The sequence below is a fragment of the Nycticebus coucang genome, chromosome 16 (assembly GCF_027406575.1).
Source record: "Nycticebus coucang isolate mNycCou1 chromosome 16, mNycCou1.pri, whole genome shotgun sequence".
NCBI classification, from domain to species: domain Eukaryota; kingdom Metazoa; phylum Chordata; class Mammalia; order Primates; family Lorisidae; genus Nycticebus; species Nycticebus coucang.
In genome coordinates, this window is record NC_069795.1 from 87319920 (window position 1) to 87342547 (window position 22628).

General features: G+C 39.3%; 1 protein-coding gene across 1 annotated transcript; it reads right to left on the minus strand.

The window, feature by feature from the left end:
- Positions 1 to 2857: 2857 nt before the first annotated feature.
- Positions 2858 to 22055, minus strand: DNAJB11 (DnaJ heat shock protein family (Hsp40) member B11). Its single transcript, XM_053565282.1, has 10 exons — positions 21628 to 22055; positions 18207 to 18363; positions 15038 to 15135; positions 12569 to 12701; positions 8349 to 8491; positions 7600 to 7682; positions 6871 to 6928; positions 5372 to 5483; positions 4491 to 4650; positions 2858 to 3308 (listed from the first exon to the last, which is right to left on the minus strand). The coding sequence occupies exons 1-10, from the start codon at positions 21693 to 21695 to the stop codon at positions 3244 to 3246; spliced, it is 1077 nt and encodes a 358-aa protein (XP_053421257.1). The 5' UTR covers positions 21696 to 22055; the 3' UTR covers positions 2858 to 3243.
- Between the last annotated feature and the right edge of the window lie 573 nt (positions 22056 to 22628).

Below are 22628 nucleotides of genomic sequence, written 5' to 3' on the forward strand. Positions count from 1 at the left end.
ACAGCACCGACAATTAGAGGGTCCTAAAACATCAGAAGAGCCTAGGCCCCTGGACTGATTGAAGAGGTAATTGAATAGAAGTGACTATGAGCCTCTTCATCCCTAAATCCACTCAGTCTCTCCTGCTGGTGCAGCCTGGATGAGACCCTTTAGAGTAGCGCAATCAACAAAAATATAATGCAAATTATATACATTATTGATTTAAAACTTTCTAGTACCCTCATTCTGAAAAGTTAAAAAAAAAAAAGCCTCAGGTGAATTTGAATAATATATTTTATTTATGTTTAATAATATATTTTAGTTTCCCAAATTTTCTCAGAATTCTATCATTTGAATGTGAAAGCAATATAAAAATTATTGAGATATTTCGCCTTGTTTTTTATACAATTTTTAATTTTTAAACTCCAGTGTGTATTTTACCATTCACAGCACCTATGAAGTTTAGACGAACCACATTTCAAGGGCTCAGTAGCCACATGTGGCTACTGAATTGGACTGAACCGCTTTTAGAAGGTTTTCAATGACACTTGGCTATGATGAGACAGACCCTCTCAGACAGGGTGCATAAAGCAGACTGTGCCCAAAGTTATTCCACTTAGGAGGATTTAATTTATTTTAATGGAAAAAGAGTCCAGGCTCTTTTACATACAAAATCACTATGGAAGTTATACTGGTGCCTGCTGCCTATGACCATGATCATAGTGGGACAATTTCAGTGACTAAAATGCTAGAATTTTAAGTAAGGGAACACTTACCTAATAGTTTTTTCTTCTCTTGCTTACCTCCCCCTGCCCTTGGATAAATCCTTTTTGTTCATGGTACAAGTCATTACTAGAGCTACTAGTAGCATATTTTTTTCAAGGACTAGAATAAACTTCTCTTTCTATTCCCATTTCTAATAACACTCAATGCAGCTTTTCAAATAGGTTTTAAGTTTTCATATCCTGTTCCCTTTTCACTGACTTCTGGGCACTGACATCCATTCAGGAATCTAGCAACCTAACCAATAATGAATACAGCTGAAAAGCAAGAAGTTAACGTCAGTGAATAAGATGTGTATCAAAAAAAGATGTTAAAAATGCACAAAAGTTCAAGCTCAAAAATACCACCCTTCATTATCTCCCTTTTGCAGATGAGAAAACTGAGGTCCAGAGAAGTTAACTGACTTCCCCAGTGTCACTGAGATTAAGTCTAATTCCTATTGAGCATCCTTTCTGCCTCATTACATAGCTCCCTGGAATAACACTTTTCCTTGCAGGACTGAAAGACTCTAACTTAACATCTTTCTTCCACTACATTCATTTTCTCTACTTGTGAATTCTTGGTAGTTGAGTATATTCTCTGGAGCAGGTTGCCTGGTTCTAATGCTGGTTTGACCACTGTAAACCATGGGATGTGGCTCCATTTCCTTATCTGTAAACTGGGGATAGCCAGAGCCACTTATCCATGTCAATGGACTTATCCACATAAAGCATTGAGAACAGAATCTGGCTCGTAATAGGCACTAATTATTGCTTGTACTCAGTGGGTAAGAGACCAAGTTTGCACTGTTCTTCACTTAAGCTGAACACACGAAAGCTCTGGCTTAAAGAGAACTTAGGTTTTGTCTACTGTAGCCTCCCAGCCTAAGCACCTCCCCTGTAGTACTCCTGGACAGATGGCTATCTCTAGTTTACTTGGTGAGAGCTTGCTGCTTCCGGCACCACTACTCCACTTTTGGCCTAACTTCTGGGAAGGAAGTTGTACCATAGTGCAAAAAACTTGGTCTTTTGATTTCCCATCATCCTCCCCACTCCTCTCACCCATTACTGTAATTTGTTACAAGAAAATCTATGGAACTTTTGATATAAATCTTTCCAAATTACAACGTGCCCCAGATGAAGCACTTAAACTAGCTACACCTCATGGAGTCCAATAAGATATTCTTTAACTCATTAAATCACAGCAATCTAAACTATGGATAAAAAGGAGTGACAAAGCCCCTAATGTTCTTTGTAGGTACAGCATTATCTCGATGGTGTCTTTCTAGCTAAGACTGGTAACTCTAGCTCTTAGTGTCATCATTGACTTTGCATACATCTTGGGAAAATATTTCCAAGACCAAATAAGGATCAAGCATTCACCTAGGCTAAGATATGTAAGAGATGTGATGATCATTTTTAGAAAATGTTCAACTAAGGTCATTTCGGTGTATAATGAATCTCCAATGTATAAAACGTCTACTAAATGCATACATGTATTAAGTGATTTCATTTGTTTCTAAGATAGTTTCAAATGGTAGCACTGGCTGCTACAGGAACTATACTGATGGTTGGAAGTCAGCTCCACCACACTGCAAACATTCACTAGCAGAAAAGTAGAAAGTATGTGATGTGACTATAATATAAAACAGTGAAGGAGGCTCATAAGTCAAATGTACTCAAGTAACATTCCATCTCAATCAGGTGCCATTGGAAGAAGCAAATGGAATGTGCAACTCTAAATTTGTTTTCTAGAGCCAGTGGTAATCCTTGTTCCTAAATGAACCAAAGGCTTTCCAATCATAAGGACAACTGAGATAATATACATGAAAAATACTTTCTAAACAGCAAAAGCATCCATATCATAATACTTTCATTATTCTCAAATTAAATGGGAGGAAATAGTTTCTCAAAGATAATTAGATCTTTGCATAACATTAATTCATGTACCCCAATCTCTAATCTACTCGGGTTGTTCAAGCTTCTTTCTAGAAGATACTGTGGGTGTTGGGTCTGGGGACTGGATCTTTATCACTCTATTGCACGTTTGTGTATCTAACTTGCTTGATGGGAGGACAACCCAACTAGCTCACAGGAGAAAAGAAACAGGAGTCACAAAAAAAATAACAACAAAATGTATTTAAAAAACAGACTTCAGTTGGCATTTTGAATGAGATAGTTAACAATTAACTCCACCCTCTATGTTGTGTTTCTTTTGCTCCTGGAGTCCTCTTCCAGCTTTAATTCTTGAAACTCAGGCAGCAGCACCAGACAATAAATCCCCAAAGGGAGAGGTATTAGTAAACCTTTTGCTGGTCATTCTTTTCTGAATGTAATGGACAAATTCTTAAGCCTTCTTATTCATTTCATGACAATCATTAGAAAAAAAAATTAAACTAAACTCGCAGATTGAAAATAAAAACAAAAACACAGACAAAAAATCCTGCAGATAATAAATATCGCTGATTCACTCATTTTAAACAAAGTCCAATTTTATTCCTTCTTAATATCCTTGCAGTCCGTTGTATACCTTCTGCACTGATCCTTGTTTCAGTAGCTGTTTGATACCTGAGGAAAGAATAAACAAATGACTCCATTCACAAAAATGTTGCTTCCCTAGAGGTTTTTGTTTTATCACATCTTAAGTTTATTTACAAACATATCTTGAATGCCATCAGTTCAAGAGTTTGATCCCTTTTTCAGAGACTATACCTCTTAGAATGCTCTTCATATCTGTTAAATAGATGAATTAAAAACATCTTTACTTCTTTTTTTTTTTTCTTTTTTGGCCGGGGCTGGGTTTGAACCCACCACCTCCGGCATATGGGACTGGCACCCTACTCTTTGAGCCACAGGCGCCGCCTGAAAACATCTTTACTTCTTAAGCAGCTGGTGCCTTACTATCAAGAAAGGTGTAGCAAATCCAGATCCAAAGTACAAAGTCATCATAATTAGTAACCACCACTTATTTTCCACCCAAAATGGCAAATTCTTCCGGGGCCCGCATAGAGGCTCCTATGGAGGTTGTGAACTTCCAGATGCTCTTCCAACCTGGTGCTTTTGGAAGCTCTGTGAAAGGCTCAGGGACTGGGAAATGGTGGCACCATGCTCACGTCCCTAGACTTTAAACAGCATGTTTCATGGGAAGGCTCATAAAAGGCCTGATGACAACCGTGGATCCGAATGAAATAACTACCCATCTCCAACTTGACAGCACGTAGACATGCATGTGTGCATCCAAAAATGATCCCTTGTCTCCTCTCAGGCCCACATTCTATAACATACCCCACAAAAACCTAAGAAATGAGGAATGAGAAGATGCAATCAAAAAGCAAAGTCGGCTCTTCAACTAAGTCTTCTGTTCCTCCTCCTTTGTCTGCTTTTCTTCACTATCACGTCCCATTTAGGAGCCTCTTCAACCAGTCATCATGCACATCAACCCCTGAACCTCAGTCCTTCTGTAATACCTCATCGTCCCTTATGAGTTTGTCCACCTCATTTGTTTTAAGTGATTCTGTTTCACTCTCATATAAGCTATCACTCCCTAGATTTCAAAGTCCAACTTACACAACCTTTTGTAACAGTGACACAAGAATTTTTTAGCATCGCCTCAGAGAAAGACAAGTTCATTCGTATTCGGTGTTCTACTAGTACTAATGGTTGACGTCTCATGTCACTGGAGGGTTTTGTGTTTATTGCCATGCTGTTAACAATACCCGCCCCCCAATACACGCTCATTATAGTCCATACCTTCTCTTGCCTCTTCTGTTAACTGTTCTTTTGGAAAATCCACATCAAAAGTGATTATCAAAGAGCCCTTGATGTTGTTGTTGTCAAAGTTGGGGAGCCCTTCTCCCTTCTTCCATAGCTTTGCTCCCGGCCTGGTGATCTTATCCCGGGAGATACGTACCTGGAAAGGAAAAGGGACTAACTAGAATAGGTCTGGCATACCTGAAGTACATCATGCATCTTCTAGTGAGCACTGGTGCACAAAACGTTGCTGCTCAGCAAACAGAAAGGATGAAGAGCCAAAGGAAATGTATGAGGACAATTTGAGTCAAAAGAAGAAAAGGTTCCTTAAAATCAGGCCAGCAGTGGTGGCTCATGACTGTAATACTAGCACTCTGGGAGACTGAGGCAGGTGGATTGCCTGAGCTCACAGGTTAGAGACAAGCCTGAGCAAGAGCGAGACTCTGTCTCTGAAAATAGCTGGGCATTAGGGCAGGTGACTATAGTCCCAGTTACTTGGGAGGCTGAGACAAGGGAATCGCTCAAGCCCAAGAGTTTGAGGTTGCTGTGAGCTATGATGCCTATCAAGGGTGACAAAGTAAGATTGTCTCAAAAAAAAAAAAGAAAAGGAAAGAAAAGAAAAAAGAAAAATCAAATACAAAAACAAGTAAAATAAGTAAGGTTTTACTGTCAAAGGTTGTGAAATCAACTCCGAGTAGCAGAAAACTCTGTAGCACTGTTACGGCTGGACATTCAGCAGCAGTCCAGTGTGGAGAGAAGGCAGAACACAACCAAGAAAGACATCCCTGTGGTTCCAAATGATTGAGGTGGCTGATGTAATCTCACAAGTACCCATATGAAGGCTTTAAAATAATAGAAAACAGAAATATTGGTGTGTTTACCTTGTGACCATCCAAGTGAGTAATGTCCATCTCAAAGCCAACCAGAGACTCAACTAGTGAGACTGTCACATTTGTGTATAAATCATCTCCTCTCCTTTCAAATATTGGGTGCCTAAAAACAGAAGGTAAAAATTGTTTATTTTCATCTTTAAGAAGAAGTCAAAAAGTTGTTAGAAAAATCTTAGATAAAGATAAGGATGGGCTGGGTGTGGTGGCTTACATCTGTAATCCCAGCACTTGGGAGGCCAAGGCGGGTAGATTGCCTGAGCTCACAGATTCAAGACCAGTCTGAGCCAGAGTGAGACCTCGTCTCTAAAAAATAGCCAGGCATTGTGGCAGGCGCCTGTAGTTCCAGCTGCTTGGGAGGCTGAGGCAAAAGGATCACTCGAACCCAAGAGTTTGAGGTTGCTGTGAGCTAAGATGCCATAGCACTCTACCAAGGGTGAACAAGTAAGATTCTGTCTCAACAACAACAAAAAAGATGAGCACTACTCTTTCAAACAATAAGTATTATCAGACACGCTTTTGTGTATAGTATTAATCAAGACTATAAAGTCATATAAGTCTATTAAATGCTACTCCTAAGGAGTTTACAATCAACAAAAGCCAAAGTACTTGAGTAAAACTATAACTCATCAGATTATGCAAAAGGAGAGAGACAACTTCTAGCAGTAGAAGTTGGAAAGACTAGCATCTGGAATGGATCTGTGGAGACTTTCTGAACTGGTCTTGCAAAGCCAAATCAGCTCTGGAGATGCAGACAAGGCAGATGTGAAGAAAGGGGGAATTCTGGCAAAGGCAAGGACTTAAGAAGGTACCAGTTTTATCAGGGAGGAGCACACATTCCAGTCTCTGAGAAGTAATGAGAAAGAGAAGGGAGGTAAGGAAAGCTAGAGAAAAAAATCATTGAGATTAAAAAGTACAGTGAGGGAAAGTCTTGGGGAGTGGTGGGCCATTTTTCCATATTCCAGTGGGAACCTATTTCAATGATTCCTTAGTTATCATTGGTTTCCAAAGTGGTAACAGGATAGAAATAAAAAACAAAAAAGCCTGAGTCCCAGGCAAAACTCTCTAAGCAGTGCTTCATACTTAAGAGAAGCTCACAAAAGCTCTCTTCACAGAAACTGTATATTGTGTAATACACATAGAAGGTCCTTTCTATGAAAAGGTCTCTCGTTCTTGTATGATGCCACAGCTTCTCAGCTAAAATCTCAGCTCTTCTTGACTCCACATTTGTTTGCTTCTCTTTCACAATTCACTTGTCTTACCAAATCTTTCCACATCTTTTGGATTTATGAGTCTTAAGTAAATAACTGGGGCGCTATACTAGGGCCAACCCCAAATTTTCAGTAGTAGTATTGAAAAGTTATAAATAGTCATTTAGCGTATTAAGGGCATGAAACAGAAAAGTGCCTGGTGGTGGCTACCCACCTCTCTATAATCTGACTCATCCGAAAAGCAGAGGCTAAAGAGAAGACCTCTAAAATTAGAGCACTTACTTGACAACTTTGATTCGGAACCGTAAGTCTCCAGGCTCCCCATCCACATGAGGCTCACCTAGTCAAAGACGATCATAGCGTATTAGTAGTCACACAAATTGGACATCACAAATCTACTTAGCAATGGGAACAACTTTTTAAAGCCACTACCTTAGGCACTGACTCTGCCAAGGCTATCTGTGAGGCAGTGTATATGCCTGTTACATCAAGTTTTAGATTATTACGAAGATTACCTGTGCCTTGGACACAGCAATGGACAACTTCACTTAATTTCCTAAACAAAAAATGATTCAATGGTTTCTTGAATCTGAAGTCTTTTGAAACTTTTTTTTTCTTTTAGAGTTTTAAATTTAAGTCCAAAGGTGAGGACTGAGAGCATCTAGTTAATACCAAGTAGAGCTATATATCTTCTTTCATTGCTGTATTAAAATTAATGCATTATGTTCCGAACAAGCTAAATTTTGATGAAACTTAAAACTTAGGTCAGTCCATTTGGTCATGATATTCAAGGGATAAACAGTAATGCCACAGCTTCAGGTGGGTAACCAGGATAGTCATAAAGGAGTTCTGTATCTTGTTGTTATAGGGACTGACCAGAAGTTCTGTACCTTAAATCTGGCTGATGAGTTTGGAAATTACACATACATTTACTCTGTAAGGTAGGGGCAAGAGGTATTGATAAGCAAGCAGAGAGTTACAGTAATAAAACATCAAATATCAGTATTTCACCTTCTCCAATAAAGGGGTACTCCATGCCGTCTCTCACCCCAGGTTCTATTTCTACCTCTAGTGTTCGTTCTTCATTCACTAATCTGACACAAAGAGAATTAAAAAAAAATGAAAACACAAACCCCAGATACATATAGTTAAAGTTTTATCTATTTTATCAGAACTTTTTCTAGGGAGACTACAGTGTGCCTACTTGACAAAGTCATCTGATACCCATCAACTTGCTAAAATTCAGGGCAAAACGACTACACACTACATAAACACATAAGATTGATCTAATATTTCAAACAGGAAGAAACTGAAGCGTTAACCCTTGCTACATATATTCAGAAATAAGGGGCACTGTTGGTTAGTTTAGAAACATAAAAGTACAGTAGAACCTCCACAGCTGACCCCCTCCCTACACTGACCACCTCTAAGTCGTCCTAATTTTCATGGACTGGACATGCACCAAATGTACGTATCAGTACAGCAGGCCTACTTCCTTGTGTTGACCACCTCCGTATGTTTGTTACAGTCTCTTGGGTGGTCAACTTACAGACAGAGGTTCTACTGTATTTAGAATACTTCAGAATACTTCAGGAAAAAATAAAAACTTCCTTTGTAGTTTCCTATATCCTCTTATAGAATGCGGTGGGGAGAGGGAGAGAGAGGCAGGAAGGGAGATGTAGGTATGTAACACTAGCATTTTTATTAGACAAATAAGATTACAGTGTTTCTCCACAAACAAAGAAGGTGCTTTCACTTACTTGACATTGGGGCACTCATCGCAGACCACCTCCTGGGTCATTTGGAAGCGCCCAGGGCCCAGCTGGGTGGTCCGCATCTCTTGCCGACAATTGCATTTCCGTTTGCCTGGAGCCTGCCTTGCCACAGGTTTGTTTCTAACCACCTAAGAAGTGCATAAACAGTATCAGCTTCTCTCTCATGCAAAACAGCTGGTTTTCCCTCAGCCACTCAGGGCTCTGCACACCTGACCCCACTGAAACTTCCCCTTCTCTGGCAAGCTATCCCTCAGGGAGACCTAAAACAGACAGAATTCTTGAGGAGGACAAATTATTGGCAAAACAGGAATGAAACAAACACATACTCAAATGACTCAAATTCTAAAGTTGTAGAAGAGAGGCGGGAGTAAAAAAGAACCAAAATGAGATGTATGATATAAGCATTTCTAAGCCACAACTAAATGCTACTGAGTTAAAGTATTTCATAGAATCATTATCCTTTTTTTTTGGTGGGGGAGTGGGGACGTAACCAAACTCCTTTATTTGAAGGAGTGTTACAAATGAAAGAGCTTAAGCGGATGTTTTGGTACAACTTATAGAAAAGGTAAAGGAAACCCCAACATGCATGCACTGTCTTGGTGACCATGGAAGTCACCCTGTGAGGTTAGTCTAAGGCTTAGCTGTCATTATCATTGTGCCCCAGGGTGTGCTTTTCAAGGAGATACTCCTCCATGCCAGATTCAGGGGCTCCCATCTTGTGCAGGTGGGTTAAGTGATCTCTTGGAAAGAAGTGTGAATCTGTCACTATTAGAATTACACAAACTGGCCACTGACAAAAAATGACCCCCACTTGTGTGACTTCTTTGAGACACATTACCAGAATCATTATCTTTTAAGAAATCTGACCAGTGGAAAGCATACTAACAATCAGTGTGACCACCAACTAATCCAGTGAATAACCTGATGAAAATGCCTCCTTGCTTCCGGCAACTTAATCCAGGACTATTTTCCTTTAATACGCAGGAAAAGACACAGCCATGATCTCTTCATAGCTGACTGCAATCAAACCTTCTGATCCCTCTAAGTAGGTGAAATTAATATATGAAGAAAGGTATTACTACTTGCCTGCTTTAGTCTAACACCAATTATAAGGTATGTGCTCATGACACAGAATGACGAGAATACTTGAAAAAAAATCCTTTAAAGCCTACTAACAGATGAAAGCCCAGGTCAACAGAAGAAATCATACCAATGATAACAGTAATTAGAGCAAACACTTTTTAGTGCTTACTACATGCCAAACAAAGCTCTAAACACATTTACATATTCATTTAGTCCTCACAACTTTATGAGGTATTATTATCTCATTTTTACAGATGAGGTAATAAAAGTATAGAAAGGTTAAGTAACATGACCAAACCAAGGCCATGTAACTAATTTATGGTAGAGCCAGGATTCTAAACTAGGCAGTCTAGCTCAAAAGTCCACACTTCCAACCATTCTACGAGCCCATCTCTCAAGGTAATTTTTTCTTAATAAAAGAATTTATCGTGGAGTTATTGAAATAGCAAAGGCATTACAACCTTTATAATAATTAGATTAAAAGAAAATTTGTTTAGGGATACACTAACAACAAAAAGTGATGTATCCTATGTACTAGTGACTGCAGAATGACAGGTTTGGAAGGGAATGTGAGAGTCAAAAAGGCTCACCTCTTTTTCTCTCATCTAAACAACCTCTCCTGCTTATGGAGAGACGGCTCAAATATTTTTAATGCCCCTTTCTCCGACCCTGCAGCCTGAACAACAGTACTACAAGCTACAAGCATCTTTTGTAATTGTCTAGTCCTCTTCTTACAACTATTCAGAGCAAAAGCTACAAGTAAAAAAAAACCCAAAAAAGGTTTCCTGTCAAGATGGCGTATAGGTTACTGGGTGTCCCCAACAAAATCCTGGAAAAAACACAAGAAAACATGGATTCTAGGAAACAAAAATGATAACATAGAATAAAGGAGCAAATCCCAGAGACAGAAGGTCATTTTGAACTGGTGAGTGTGTTGTGCGGTAGCTACTACCTGGACAACAGTAGCTAGTGAGGGCAGTGAAAAGATATTAGATAAAATATCTAATATAAAAGGAGCCTGCCTCTCCCCTGAACTGCCTTGGGACAAGCACTGTTTGACTCCTTTTCAGAGAAAGAGAAAGAAAAGTCTCAGATACCAAACAAAACCTAAAACACCCCAAACAAACAAACAAAACACAGTTAAAACCACTGGCGAGGGCTCACCCCAAGATGCCCTACAGGGAAATGCCAGCGCTAGTACCCACAGGAAACATGAGCTCACAGACCAAAATAGCTAGACACCCGAGAAGTCCAACTTGCCTGTCCCTGAAAAGACAACAAACTGGATAACACATATATTCCAAGCAAATGTGCTACAGAAGACATACCAGGAGTTTAAAACGAGCATGATAATAATTAAGGAGGAATGGAAGACCTTAGCATAGTGAAAGAGTAAGAAATAACATAAGAGTTAAATAGAAATATTACATATAAAAATACAACTTGGGCTGGTCGGAAGATAATTATCTCATTTGATTGTTCACAGTCAGTTATAGATGGAACTCTATGTTTGACTCCTATGAGTTGAAATTAAAACACAGCAGATGGAATACTATTAGAATGAATATAGCTAATAATTGAATTAGTGAGCTGGAAGATCCAAATGAGGTACTCTCCCAAAAGGAAGGAGCAAGTAAAGGATAAATAGAATTTATTTTTTATATTTTAAAAGAAAGTTAAGAGTAGGTAGGAGTAACAAAGGAGAGTTAAATATTTGAAAAAATATGAAGATATATTTTCCAGAATTAAAAATAGATGATTGAACTTAGAAGATTATAAAGTTTCAGTAGAAAATACAGATGAATAGCTTTCTTACTTTATCTTTACTATTTTTATTAGAGATGGGGGTCTCACTATCTTGTCTAGACTGGAGTGCAGTGGCTATTCACAGATGCAATTATGGTACACTGCAGCCTCAAACTCCTGGATTGCAAGTGATCTTCCCACCTCAGACTCTAGAATAGCTGGGACTACAGGCACCCGGCATTGTGTCTAGCTGCTATATTATTTTAAAAGCAGAATCGAATTTCTTAAATAATACACAAAAACTAACCATAAAAGACTGATGGATTTGATCACATTAAATTAAACTAATTCTATTCATTGAGATAAATCTTAAATATAATAAAAAGACAAGTTATGAATTGATAGGATGTATTTGTATTACATACAGCTGACAATAGATTAGCAGCAAGAGTAAAGGGCAAAAGACATGAATAGATATTTCACACAAGAGGAAACAAATAAGGGCAATAAACACATGAAGAGACTCTTATTATAACTGGCAATCAAGAAAATGCAAAACAAGACCATAATGAGAGAACATTTTATTCCCACTTGATGGTCAAAAATTAAGAAGTCTAATAATTCCAAGTATTAAAGAGACCAAATCTATAGAATGTCTCATAAATTGCTGGTAGAAGTGTTGGTATAATTAATTTAAAATATATATATAATATAATCTTGTAAAAGTGAACATTGGTTCATATTACTCAGAAATTCCATTCAACTACCGAAAGATATTCTTGTTCACCTGAACCCGGATGTATGTATAAGAATGTTCATTAAAAAAAAAAAAAACAGAAAAAACCTAAATGCTTATTGATAAAATATGGCCATAATAAAATTTCATCCAATAGAGTTATAGCTAAAAGCACCAACAAGAATAAATCCTAGTAAAGTAATAGATGAAAAAAGCCAGTCTCAGAAGATAAAGAATGATACACTATTTCTACAAAGTGAAAAGCAATGAAAATAAACAATACATCATTCAGCTATTTTCTTATACATTATAAAACAAAACAAGAATGGCAAAGGAATAACAAAGACAAATTCAGAATAGATGTTACCTCTGCAGGGAGGCAGGAGAATGGAATAGAGAAGTAGCATGAAAGTAAATTAAGTTATGGAATTGTTTCACTTAGTTCCTGGCTGGGGGGTAAGTTCATGAAACAATGACATAAATGTATCATAAATTAATCATTATGATTAATTCAAATCTATGCATCTGATTACCCTCTCTTCTCCCCTGTAAGAAAGAGAAGGTACATAGAAACCTCTCATTTCAGTAAAAAGTACAAGTTCTGGAAGCCAATCTGAGTGGCTGTATTGATTATACTTACCTCCACAAAATTTCCTGCATACACTTCTTCCAAAGTGACTTCTAGATCTACAATAATATCACTTCCTCTAGGAATATTTCTGTCTTGCTGACGAGGGGTTCCTCCAAACATGAAACCAAAATCTCCAAAGAAGCTGTATGAAAGTGTAAAATCATCAGGAAAAGAAACAGAGTTCATGTTTTACAATTATTTTGTTTTCTTCACAAAGATGGAATATTGTTTCCTAGCAATGCATTATGCAAAATTGAAAGATATTTTTAATACGTTGGGGTCATACACTATACACAATTTTTTTTTTTTTTTTTGTAGAGACAGAGTCTCACTGTACCGCCCTCGGGTAGAGTGCCGTGGCATCACACAGCTCACAGCAACCTCTAACTCTCGGGCTTACGCGATTCTCTTGCCTCAGCCTCCCAAGCAGCTGGGACTACAGGCGCCCACCACAACACCCGGCTATTTTTTGTTGCAGTTTGGCCAGGGCTGGGTTTGAACCCGCCACCCTCGGCATATGGGGCCGGCGCCCTACTCACTGAGCCACAGGCGCCGCCCACTATACACAATTTTTAATTTATACACTACCAACTATACTGCAACTATGTTTTTGTACCACACAAAAAATTATTTTTTTTTTATTTTTATTATTATTTTTTTTTTGTAGAGACAGAGTCTCACCTTATGGCCCTTGGTAGAGTGCCATGGCATCACACAGCTCACAGCAACCTCCAACTCCTGGGCTTAAGCGATTCTCTTGCCTCAGCCTCCCGAGTAGCTGGGATTACAGGTGCCCACCACAATGCCCAGCTATTTTTTGGTTGCAGTTCAGCCAGGGCCGGGTTTGAACTCGCCACCCTCGGTATATGGGGCCAGCGCCTTACTGACTGAGCCAATATAATATGGCTCATATATAGAGCACAGTATATATACAGTATGCCAAATGAATTCAACATTGGACTCAATGAAATCATCTGTTTCAATATTTGGAAACTCTGGTTATTGGGCATGCTGAGAAAAAGTATAGTAAAATGCTAAACTTAATGGTTAATCAAGGACTTTTTAACATATATAGTGTCCCCTTTATACAAAGAAAGAAGCTATTGCTCTGTATAAAAATCTTGGGTATGTAATTAAATAAACATTAGTCTTCGTAAAAATTCTTTTTATAAATTTCAGAATAGTAGGAGGCACATGTTTTCATTACATATTTTGTTTTGTATAGACTGAGTCAAAGTTATAAGTGTGCTCTTCACCTGGATAATGCGCAATGTACCCAATAGATGTGAATTTACCTATCCTTTCCTCCCCCAGAATTCTAGTTACTAAGGATTCTAGCCTCTATAAGACCAAAATTAATTTGTGTAAGTAACAAAAGAATCGCTTTTAACATTAATAAGAAACAATGACCTTTAATTGTGTGGCTATTTTAATCTTAATTTTTGATACTATTGAAAAGCCTCAGAAATTGGTACAGTGAGGATGACATATAACTCCCTCTTCTACCAACCAGGCTTAGTGAATAAATTCCCTGAATCTCAAATAAAAGCAGAATGAAATGGAGATTATAGGAAGCTTTTTCTCTTTCTGGCATCCCTAGGTATTACTTTGGATGGCCAAGGGGAACGGGACATTTCCTTAGTAGGCTGAAACAGCCAAATTAATCCTTAGGAAGCGAAAGATATACTAATCATATTACTCACATATCTTTACAAGTCCTAAAAGTCTACTGTCACTCTCAAGCACTAAATGAGGAAAGCTATTGAATTCAACAGCAATTCTTCTTTTGGAGAAGGGTTCAAAGAACCCTTTGAAAACCTGAACTCTCTCCCCATAAAAATGGAGTTCAATATCTTTTTGTTTATAACTTCAGATCTGAAACCTTAGATTAAGATCTCCTAGTATACAGCATCATCAGGGTATATGGAAATTCAAATGCTCAACAAAGAGGGGTTCTAAGACAGAGGAGGAGGAAAGGTGTTTATATTCCAACCACCAGCACTCCCAGAAGGCAGGGGATAAATAGCCTTTACCCTAATCCCTTCCTTCAATGCTAGTTATCATAACCAACCCTGAATTGTTGACAGGATTAAAGAGAAGCAGTTCTGGGTACAGGAAAAGAAATTTTTCTCTCTCTCTGCTTACAGTTATTTTGCTCATTACATGCTCTGCAGATTCCAACATAGCAAGTAGGGGAGGACAAACTGGTTTCCAATATATACCCCCCTTATAATTGTCAGGGTTGATTTAACTAACATGGTTGGCTAGATGGATAGCTCTTACAGTGTTAGCTCTTTCCTGAAACTTTGTGAAAACAAAAGACTATCTTCCCACAGGGAAGACAATAATTGATTTGTGGATCAGTTGACTTGTACTGTTCATCAAAAGCTTCTGCACTAGGGAGTGAGGATAATTCTTTAATAATCATTAAGACCCAGTCTCAGATATTAATGCTTTATAGATGGATAAATTACTTACTGTGAAAAAATGTCTCCATGGGAGCTCTGATGACCATCTTTTAATCCTTCTTCACCGTAAGTATCATACTGTTTTCGTTTCTCATTATCTGATAGAACCTGGGGATAAAAGCCAGTGGAGGAAAAGATAATGAGTCACTAAGATTCAGTTAAGGCACATTCATGTTTTCCCTTGGCAATCTCCTAGCGTGTACACGTGTGAATTTGGGTATGGGAGTAATGTAGATATATGGCGTCCTGCTATTTGTAAGGTTATCCTTACACATATCTAAGATTTCAGTGGAATGTAGTTTTCATTATATAAGGCATGTTTATAAAGTTATTTTCTCTAATTCTAACAGACCAAATTATTTGATGCATTATTAATTCCACACTGCTCAATTCATATTTTTAAAGTTATAAGATCTCACCTAGTCACTGAAATATCATATCAGAGGTTAGTGATGTGACTGTGAAGGTCGGGGCAGTAACAGGAAAAACAGTGAGATGGATTCCTTGGTTTACTTCTCATGAAGTTTGACCCTAGCACTTATGCTAAGATATGACTACAACAGATCATCATTAGTGATAATTAGGATAGCCTTACAAACAGCAGGACCCCATATATCTATCTACACTAGTCCCAAACTCAAATGCTCAAATGTACACACTAGGAGATTGCTAAGGCAAAGGAATCCGACAATCACCTTCCGGAGAGGTCTACGCTGCTGCATTTTCATACTTTTTTCATTTGTAGAAATCTACTTGTAGAAAAATGCTAATGCCTTTCTTAAACATATGTACATATACATATGTTTAGGTTTGTAATCTCCTGAGTTTGAACAGCAGAGAAGGTAAGATGCCTTTGAAAATTAAATAGTTCTAAAACGTTCTTTTATTTATAAACTCTCATGTAAACAAAAGACTGAAGGAGAAAGTTATTTCAAAACCATACTCATGGTGGTCCAAGAAAAGAGAGGTTAAAACATGACTGGCATATTCAAAACACACCTTTGGCTCAGGGCCTAAGTGATGTGTAAGGTGTCATGACAACAATTTATTAACATTTAAGATGTACTTAAAAGGCCAAAGAGAAATTGAATGTACAAAAGGGTGAGCATTCTCTTTTTTTTGAGACGGAGTCTCAAGCTGTCATCCTGGGTAGAGTGCCGTGGTGCTACAGCTCACAGCAACCTCAAACTCTTGGGCTCAAGCAATTCTCTTGCCTCAGCCTCTCAAGTAGCTGGGATCACACACACCCCGCACAAGGCAGGGCTATTTTTTTTGTTGCAGTTGTCATTGCTCTTTTAGCTGGCCTGGGCTGAGTTTGAACCCACCAGTTATTTAAAGTTTAAAATAACTTTATTTTAAAAAGAAGCAAAGATTCTCAGTTGATTAGTCAACCAACACACAGATTCTCAACTAATTAAAATGCCAACAGTAATCCCAGCACTATAGAGAAAATAAATTTCTGTTCACAAAAGGATCTTCATACTGTACTGGGATTCTGATTTGTGAACACTAATTTACTTAAGACTAAAGGCAATCAAGCTTGAATGATAAAGAAAAATTGAACTAGCGAATAAAAAGGCTGTTAAGAGTTAAGTGCAATTTCACAAGTGACCTATGTGTAGCCTGCCTAGGTCACGGATAAAGAACATGAAAAACTCAGCTTCCCTAGAAAATATTTTGAGTTATTAGGTTCTTAGCAAACAATGGACAGTGGGACTATTCATGAGAAATGCAGTGTAACATAAGTAATCCATATTATCAACAAGAACCAAAATGTCACACGTAATTTAAGAGGGGCCATCAACCCTCTCAAGTTTATTCATAGGCCCCACGTTAAGAATTCCTGTCCTATAGGATCCCTAAAGATGTGAAGAAAAAAAAGGAAAGGGGGACCTCATCAGCTCTACGTTTCATCTGGGTAAAGATCACTGTTTCAGTTGAGTAGTTTTTTTTAATCTAGGAAGTCCTGGAATGTCTTCTTTGGATGACTAAAATGTTTTTTGATTTGCTTCCAGTTTTCTCAATATACAGGGATTTAAACTTGAATTCAGGAGTTTTAGTTTTGTGACTTTTAGAGTTAAATTAATTTTTTTGTGCCCTTTTAGAAAATGGGAATAAAAATATGTCCAGCCGCATTATGTTTGATGGTGTCCTAGTGAAGACTAAGTGAAATGATAAAAGTGTTTTGAACTCTAGAATATAGGCTGCAAATTCAAATTATAGCTGTTATTTCATCTGCATAAAAAGAAATTTAAGTGAATTAAATTTTTATAAGAGGAAAATTTATATAAAAATCTAGACTTCCAGTTTCTCTTAAAAAATTAGATGATCTAGGAACACAGTAGTGTCCACATTTGTATATGGTAAAAATTGGTTGGAGTTTTTGTCATGTACAGTCCCATATACAGCTGTTCCCTTTAAATAGGCAAGGTGGCTTCAGTTTGTCAAAGTCCACAATAATCCCTACTGTTTCCCAATATGGAGGCAAAATATTCATTTTTTTGTTTTATCTTGTATCCTCCCTGCATGTATTTGTCTGGTCTACATAGGCATGTATGTAAGTTTGCAACCCTAATTTAGGTTTCGTTTTTATGGACCAGTCAATTATGTACTTATTAATCTATCAGATTTTCTTTTGTTTACTTTTTTGACATTATTCTCTGTATTAAAATATTAATAGGAAAAGGCAGAAAATAACATCTACTAAGATGAATATAAGATTTACTATAACACAGAATTAGTACAATTTATTTTTTAATACTTTTACATGATCTTATTGTTTTCTTTTCTTTATTTTTTTGAGACAGAATGTCATTTTGTCACCCTCAGTAGAGAGTGCCATGATGTCATAGCTCAGGTGATGCCCTTGCCTAAGTAAGCATCCTGAGTAGCTGGGACTACAGGCACTCACCACAACACCTGGCTAATTTTACAGACAGGGTCTGCTCTTGCTCACGCTGGTCTTGAACTTCTGAGCGCTGGTCTTGAACTTCTGAGCTCAACCAATCCACCTGTCTTGGCCTCCTAGAGTGCTAGGATTATAGCAATGAGCCACTGTGCTGGCCTATTTTTAAATAGGAGTGTTTATTTTCAAATAAGAAGGAAGGTTTCTTTGTATTATATGTTTTCTTCCTATACCAATAGATTTTATTCATTCTTTATCCTTTTTCCTGACTCACCTCATATGCAGCACCTAGATCTTGGAATTTCTCCTGGGCTTGGGGATCATCAGGGTTCCGGTCAGGATGAAGCTGCAAGGCTAGTTTCCTATAGGCCTTTTTAATATCCTTTATAGAGGCACTGCGAGGCACCCCCAAAATCTTATAGAAATCTCGCCTGGGAAGTGGGGAAAGAGAACACTTCATTAAAGAGTTATACGGTACATTTTTAAAAGTGAAAGTGAGATTTATTTCCCCTTTTACGTTTGTGTCTCAACAAAGTGATACAAAAACAAAGGTATATGGTCATAGGTACACTTGCATATGCACAGAATGATTAAAAAAGAAAACATACCAGAAATTTTTATGAGTCATAAGCCAAAGTAATCACAATGAAAGGCTATGTTTTTGGGGAATGCTGGATTATTCAAAACATCTCTGGCACTCTTCTTTTAGAAATACCTTCCCTTAAGAAAATCATTTTTTTATTTTACAGTCTTATGTTATTTTCAGGAAATAACCATATAATCAAATTAACTCTCCACCCTATTCCTTATACTGGCTTCAAGTGAATGCTACTCACTTTGGGTTCAAAAACAACCCAAAGGATGACTTTCTGTATTCAAAAAGATTGTTACATAAAAGTCCTAATAGGAACACTGTTGGAATGTTAAAAAAGAAATGACTGAATTTTTTTTTTCTTTTTTGAGACAGAGTCTCACTGTGTCACCCTGGGTAGACATCATACCTCACAGCAACCTCAAACTCTTGGGCTAAGTGATCCTCTTGTCTCAGCCTCTTGAACAGATGGGACTACAGGTACCCACCATAATGGCTGGTTGGTTTTCTATTTTTAATAAAGACAGGGTCTTGATCTTGCTCAGGCTGGTCTTGAACTCCTAAGCTCAGGAAATCCACCCACCATGACTTCCCAGAGTGCTGGAATTACAACTGTGAGCCATTGTGCAGGGCCTGAAATGACTGAAATTAACTTCAAAGATTAAAATAGGAGTAAGCCAAAGCTCAAATAACAATACTGAATAAAGAACGAGTTGTGCTTTTTGTTGAGTAAATATCAATCTTGCATTCATTTCTAATAGTTATATTAGTTTGTCAAGATCAAACCTTTATTACAGACAGCTGCTAAAGCCCACATGTAAGAGCCTATACTATACATCTCAGCAGCTGTGAATATATATATGCCATGAACTGGGGTAGAGATCAACTGACTTCCTTCCCAGGGACCATGCTACAATTAAATTAATTTTAAAGCAGCTTTGCAACAAGGAGTAGTGGGAAGAGAGAATAGGCCTTTAATAAACTTTAAGGGCAGGGATCATATCCAGCCCATTTGAAGACACCAAAAAAATTCACTGAAGGAAATGAATAAATAAGAACACTCACAAAAATATATTTTTTTTCCAGAGTTATTTTAGTCACCAGAATTTATTCTGAAAATGCATCCTTTCAATAATGGGAATGGGAAGCTATTCATAATAGAGATACTTAGTAGTGATGGTAATTTAAAAACACATTGGGGAAAAAATGCAGTAGGCTGCCAAGACCCAGGTGATATGTGACAGAATATTAAAAAGAATTATAAGTTCTTAGTCACACTTTAGGAAAAGTTATTTAATTACTTCATGTCTCTTGCAAAAATTATCACTCACAAGGGGTTCCATGAGGATTAATTAGACGCTTCCCCTCCACATCTTAATCTGTTAAACCTTGACATCTCTTGAAATATGAACAAAATAAAAGATTGTTAACATAGGGCCGCACCTGTGGCTCAGTGGGTAGGGCGCTGGCTCCATATACCGAGGGTGGCAGTTCAAACCTGGCCCCAGACAAACTGCAACAAAGAAATAGCCGGGTGTTGTGGCGGGCACCTGTAGTCCCAGCTACTTGGGATGCTAGGCAAGAGAATGGCCTAAGCCCAAGAGCTGGAGGTTGCTGTGAGCTGTGACGCCATAGCACTCTATTAAGTGTGATAAAGTGAGACTCTGTCTCTAAAAAAAAATTGTCAACATTAATAACAAAATGCTAACTGTATGAACAGTGAGGCTTACTTAGAATATGCTTCATATAAAAATAGTTAAGTAACAACGCAGAAAAGCTGGGTAGCGTAGCTCAGCATCAACATTACAGTCTCTAAGAGATACCCTTATGAATGACTGAAGTTTAAAGCCACAGTATTGCTAATATTTAGATTGATATTTTATTAAATATTTAAGGATACTTGTTGCTTTAAGTTTAAAAATTACTAAGAAAAACAGTATAGTAACAATAAAGCATTTTATAGAAATTATTTTTTGGAAAAATTTAAGATATTTCACAGAAAAATGACAACAATGCTAAAGCATATATGCACGGGGAAAACATTTTAAGAGAACAAGTACTTACAACGTAAAAAGCTCTGTGAAGCAGTAGTACCTTCCCTATTTAGAGCAACCTGTATATTGGGGAAGCTGAGACCTACTGCTTCTTGCATTCTAAAATATGAGGCCAGCATACCGTATCCTGGGTCACCAGGCCTAAAGGATTATGGATCTTAAAAGCAGGAAGAAGGATCCTCAAGGGTTCATCTGCTCTTATTTTCTGACATGTTATTAACCCAATGCTACAAAATTTAGATGGTTCCTTCTAAATCTAAAATTTATGGCCCACTTCCTAAGTGGGGAGGGGGAGTCCTGACTGGTGGGCTATCCCAGTCCCAGCTTACCACCTGTGGGTGAACTGCTCTTCCTGCTCAGACTATCTGGCTTCCCAAGAGTGTACTATAGAGAAAGGCATGACGATGGTTCAATCGATGGCTCAAGAACTGGGACACGCACGGGTTCTACTTGCTCTCCCAACCCCATTTCCTTCGGTCCCTCCTGGCTTCTCTCCCTGCCCTCCTCACTCGACCTGGCATGACCCGCCCACTTTAAGGTCCGTCCCCCAAGGGTTCGTGGCAGGCTGGACATAGTATGGTCCACTTTCTCCAGCTCAGCAGGGAGCACTTTCTCCCACCTCCTTGACTGAACAAATGTCTATTGCCTCAACTTGGCCTGGCACTGTCTCTACCTTCACCACAGCCAGGGGCCCCTCTTCCCCCTCAGCTCTGCGTGACATTGCTTCCTCTTACAACCACCTTCTTTCCCTCAGCCTCCCCCATCCCCCAGATGCTGTGTTCCACGGGCATCCAACTCCCACTCCTCTGGGCAAACCTAGCGCTAAAGGCCCCTGGATCTAAGGCCTTCTGGCTAGTGTCACCCGGGGTCCTTCTCTCCCCCGACCAGCCTGGCTCATACTACCACTCCTCCGCCACACCGCAATGTCCCTCTCATTCCCTGGGTCTGGCAGCGCCGCTCCACGCACAGCTCCCTCTTCGGGACCCCTCCCCCACTTCCCCGGCAAAGGCTGAACCGCTGGCCCCGCGCCTCCGGAGCCCGCTCCTCACCCGGCGATCACGGCTCCGATGAGGTACAGCAGCAACAGGCAAAATGTGCTCAGGTTCTGCGGGGCCATGGCTCCTCTGTCCCAGGCGTGGTCCCACGCACTCCTCACAGCAGCTGCTGCGTCGGCTGGCCAGCCCACCCAGCCCAGTGAGGCCGCCACACGCCGGGGGTCCCCTACTCGGTCCGTACAGCTAGCCCGCCCCCTCCTCCCCAGCTAGTCCACTTTCCGGGAGTCCGGAGTCCCGGCGAGAGAAACCCCCGGCAGGCGAGGGCCAATCGCGGCCCGGAACATCACACGCGGCCGGAGCCCGGGAGCCAATCGGCGCAGTACACTTCACCTCCGAGGCGGCGCCGGCAGCCAGTCAGGCTTTGGAACTGCAGCAGCCTGCTCCCAGCCAACTAGCGGTGGAAACGTCATCGGGTCGCGTCGCCTCCAGTCGGAGAAAATTACGTAAAAAGTGGGAGTGGTGCCAAGTGAGGGCACCCGAGGTACCAGAAGTCTCCCTTCGCCCGCCTCCTCTGACTTTCCACCAATCGCGAGGCTCCTCCCAACACCAATCAATTGAGGGAAGGAGGTTTTGTCGTGGTTACAAGTCTTGGAATTTCATTCACTTTGAGCTACAAAGCTGGAGGAGGGTGAAGACCCGAGGCAGAAAGGGCAGAGGCAGCGATTCCACGCCTAGTGTACTTCGGTCACTGCGCCTGGGAGATATTTCCCTGACAACCCTGTAAGAAAATTGTACCGGTTGAATGGAAAAGAGGCCTTGTACCTTACAGAGACGCGACCGTGGAGACCGATTCGGATTTGGCTTCGGTTAGAGGTGACCCCTCTTCCCAGTCCTAGTCAAAGTTATTAACAAAACTAACGCAAAGTACTTACTGGCAGTGTTGTAATTTTTTTCCTGTTAAAAAATTTTTTCCTGAAAATTGTCTGGCACAGCGTCGGGCACATAGTACAATGAATAGAAACGATCATTACAGTTACAAGCAGAACTCTTTGTTT

What these genes read in the sequence shown, in the direction of transcription:
- DNAJB11 (XM_053565282.1), bottom strand. Translation starts at nt 21,695, where the DNA reads ATGGCCCCGCAGAACCTGAGCACATTTTGCCTGTTGCTGCTGTACCTC. An exon ending in GTACCCCTTTATTGGAGAAG is followed by an intron (nt 6,929 to 7,599) that starts GTGAAATACTGA and finishes GTCTTTGACTAG; the next exon opens with GTGAGCCTCATGTGGATGGG. An exon ending in TTCCGAATCAAAGTTGTCAA is followed by an intron (nt 5,484 to 6,870) that starts GTAAGTGCTCTA and finishes TTCTGTTTTTAG; the next exon opens with GCACCCAATATTTGAAAGGA.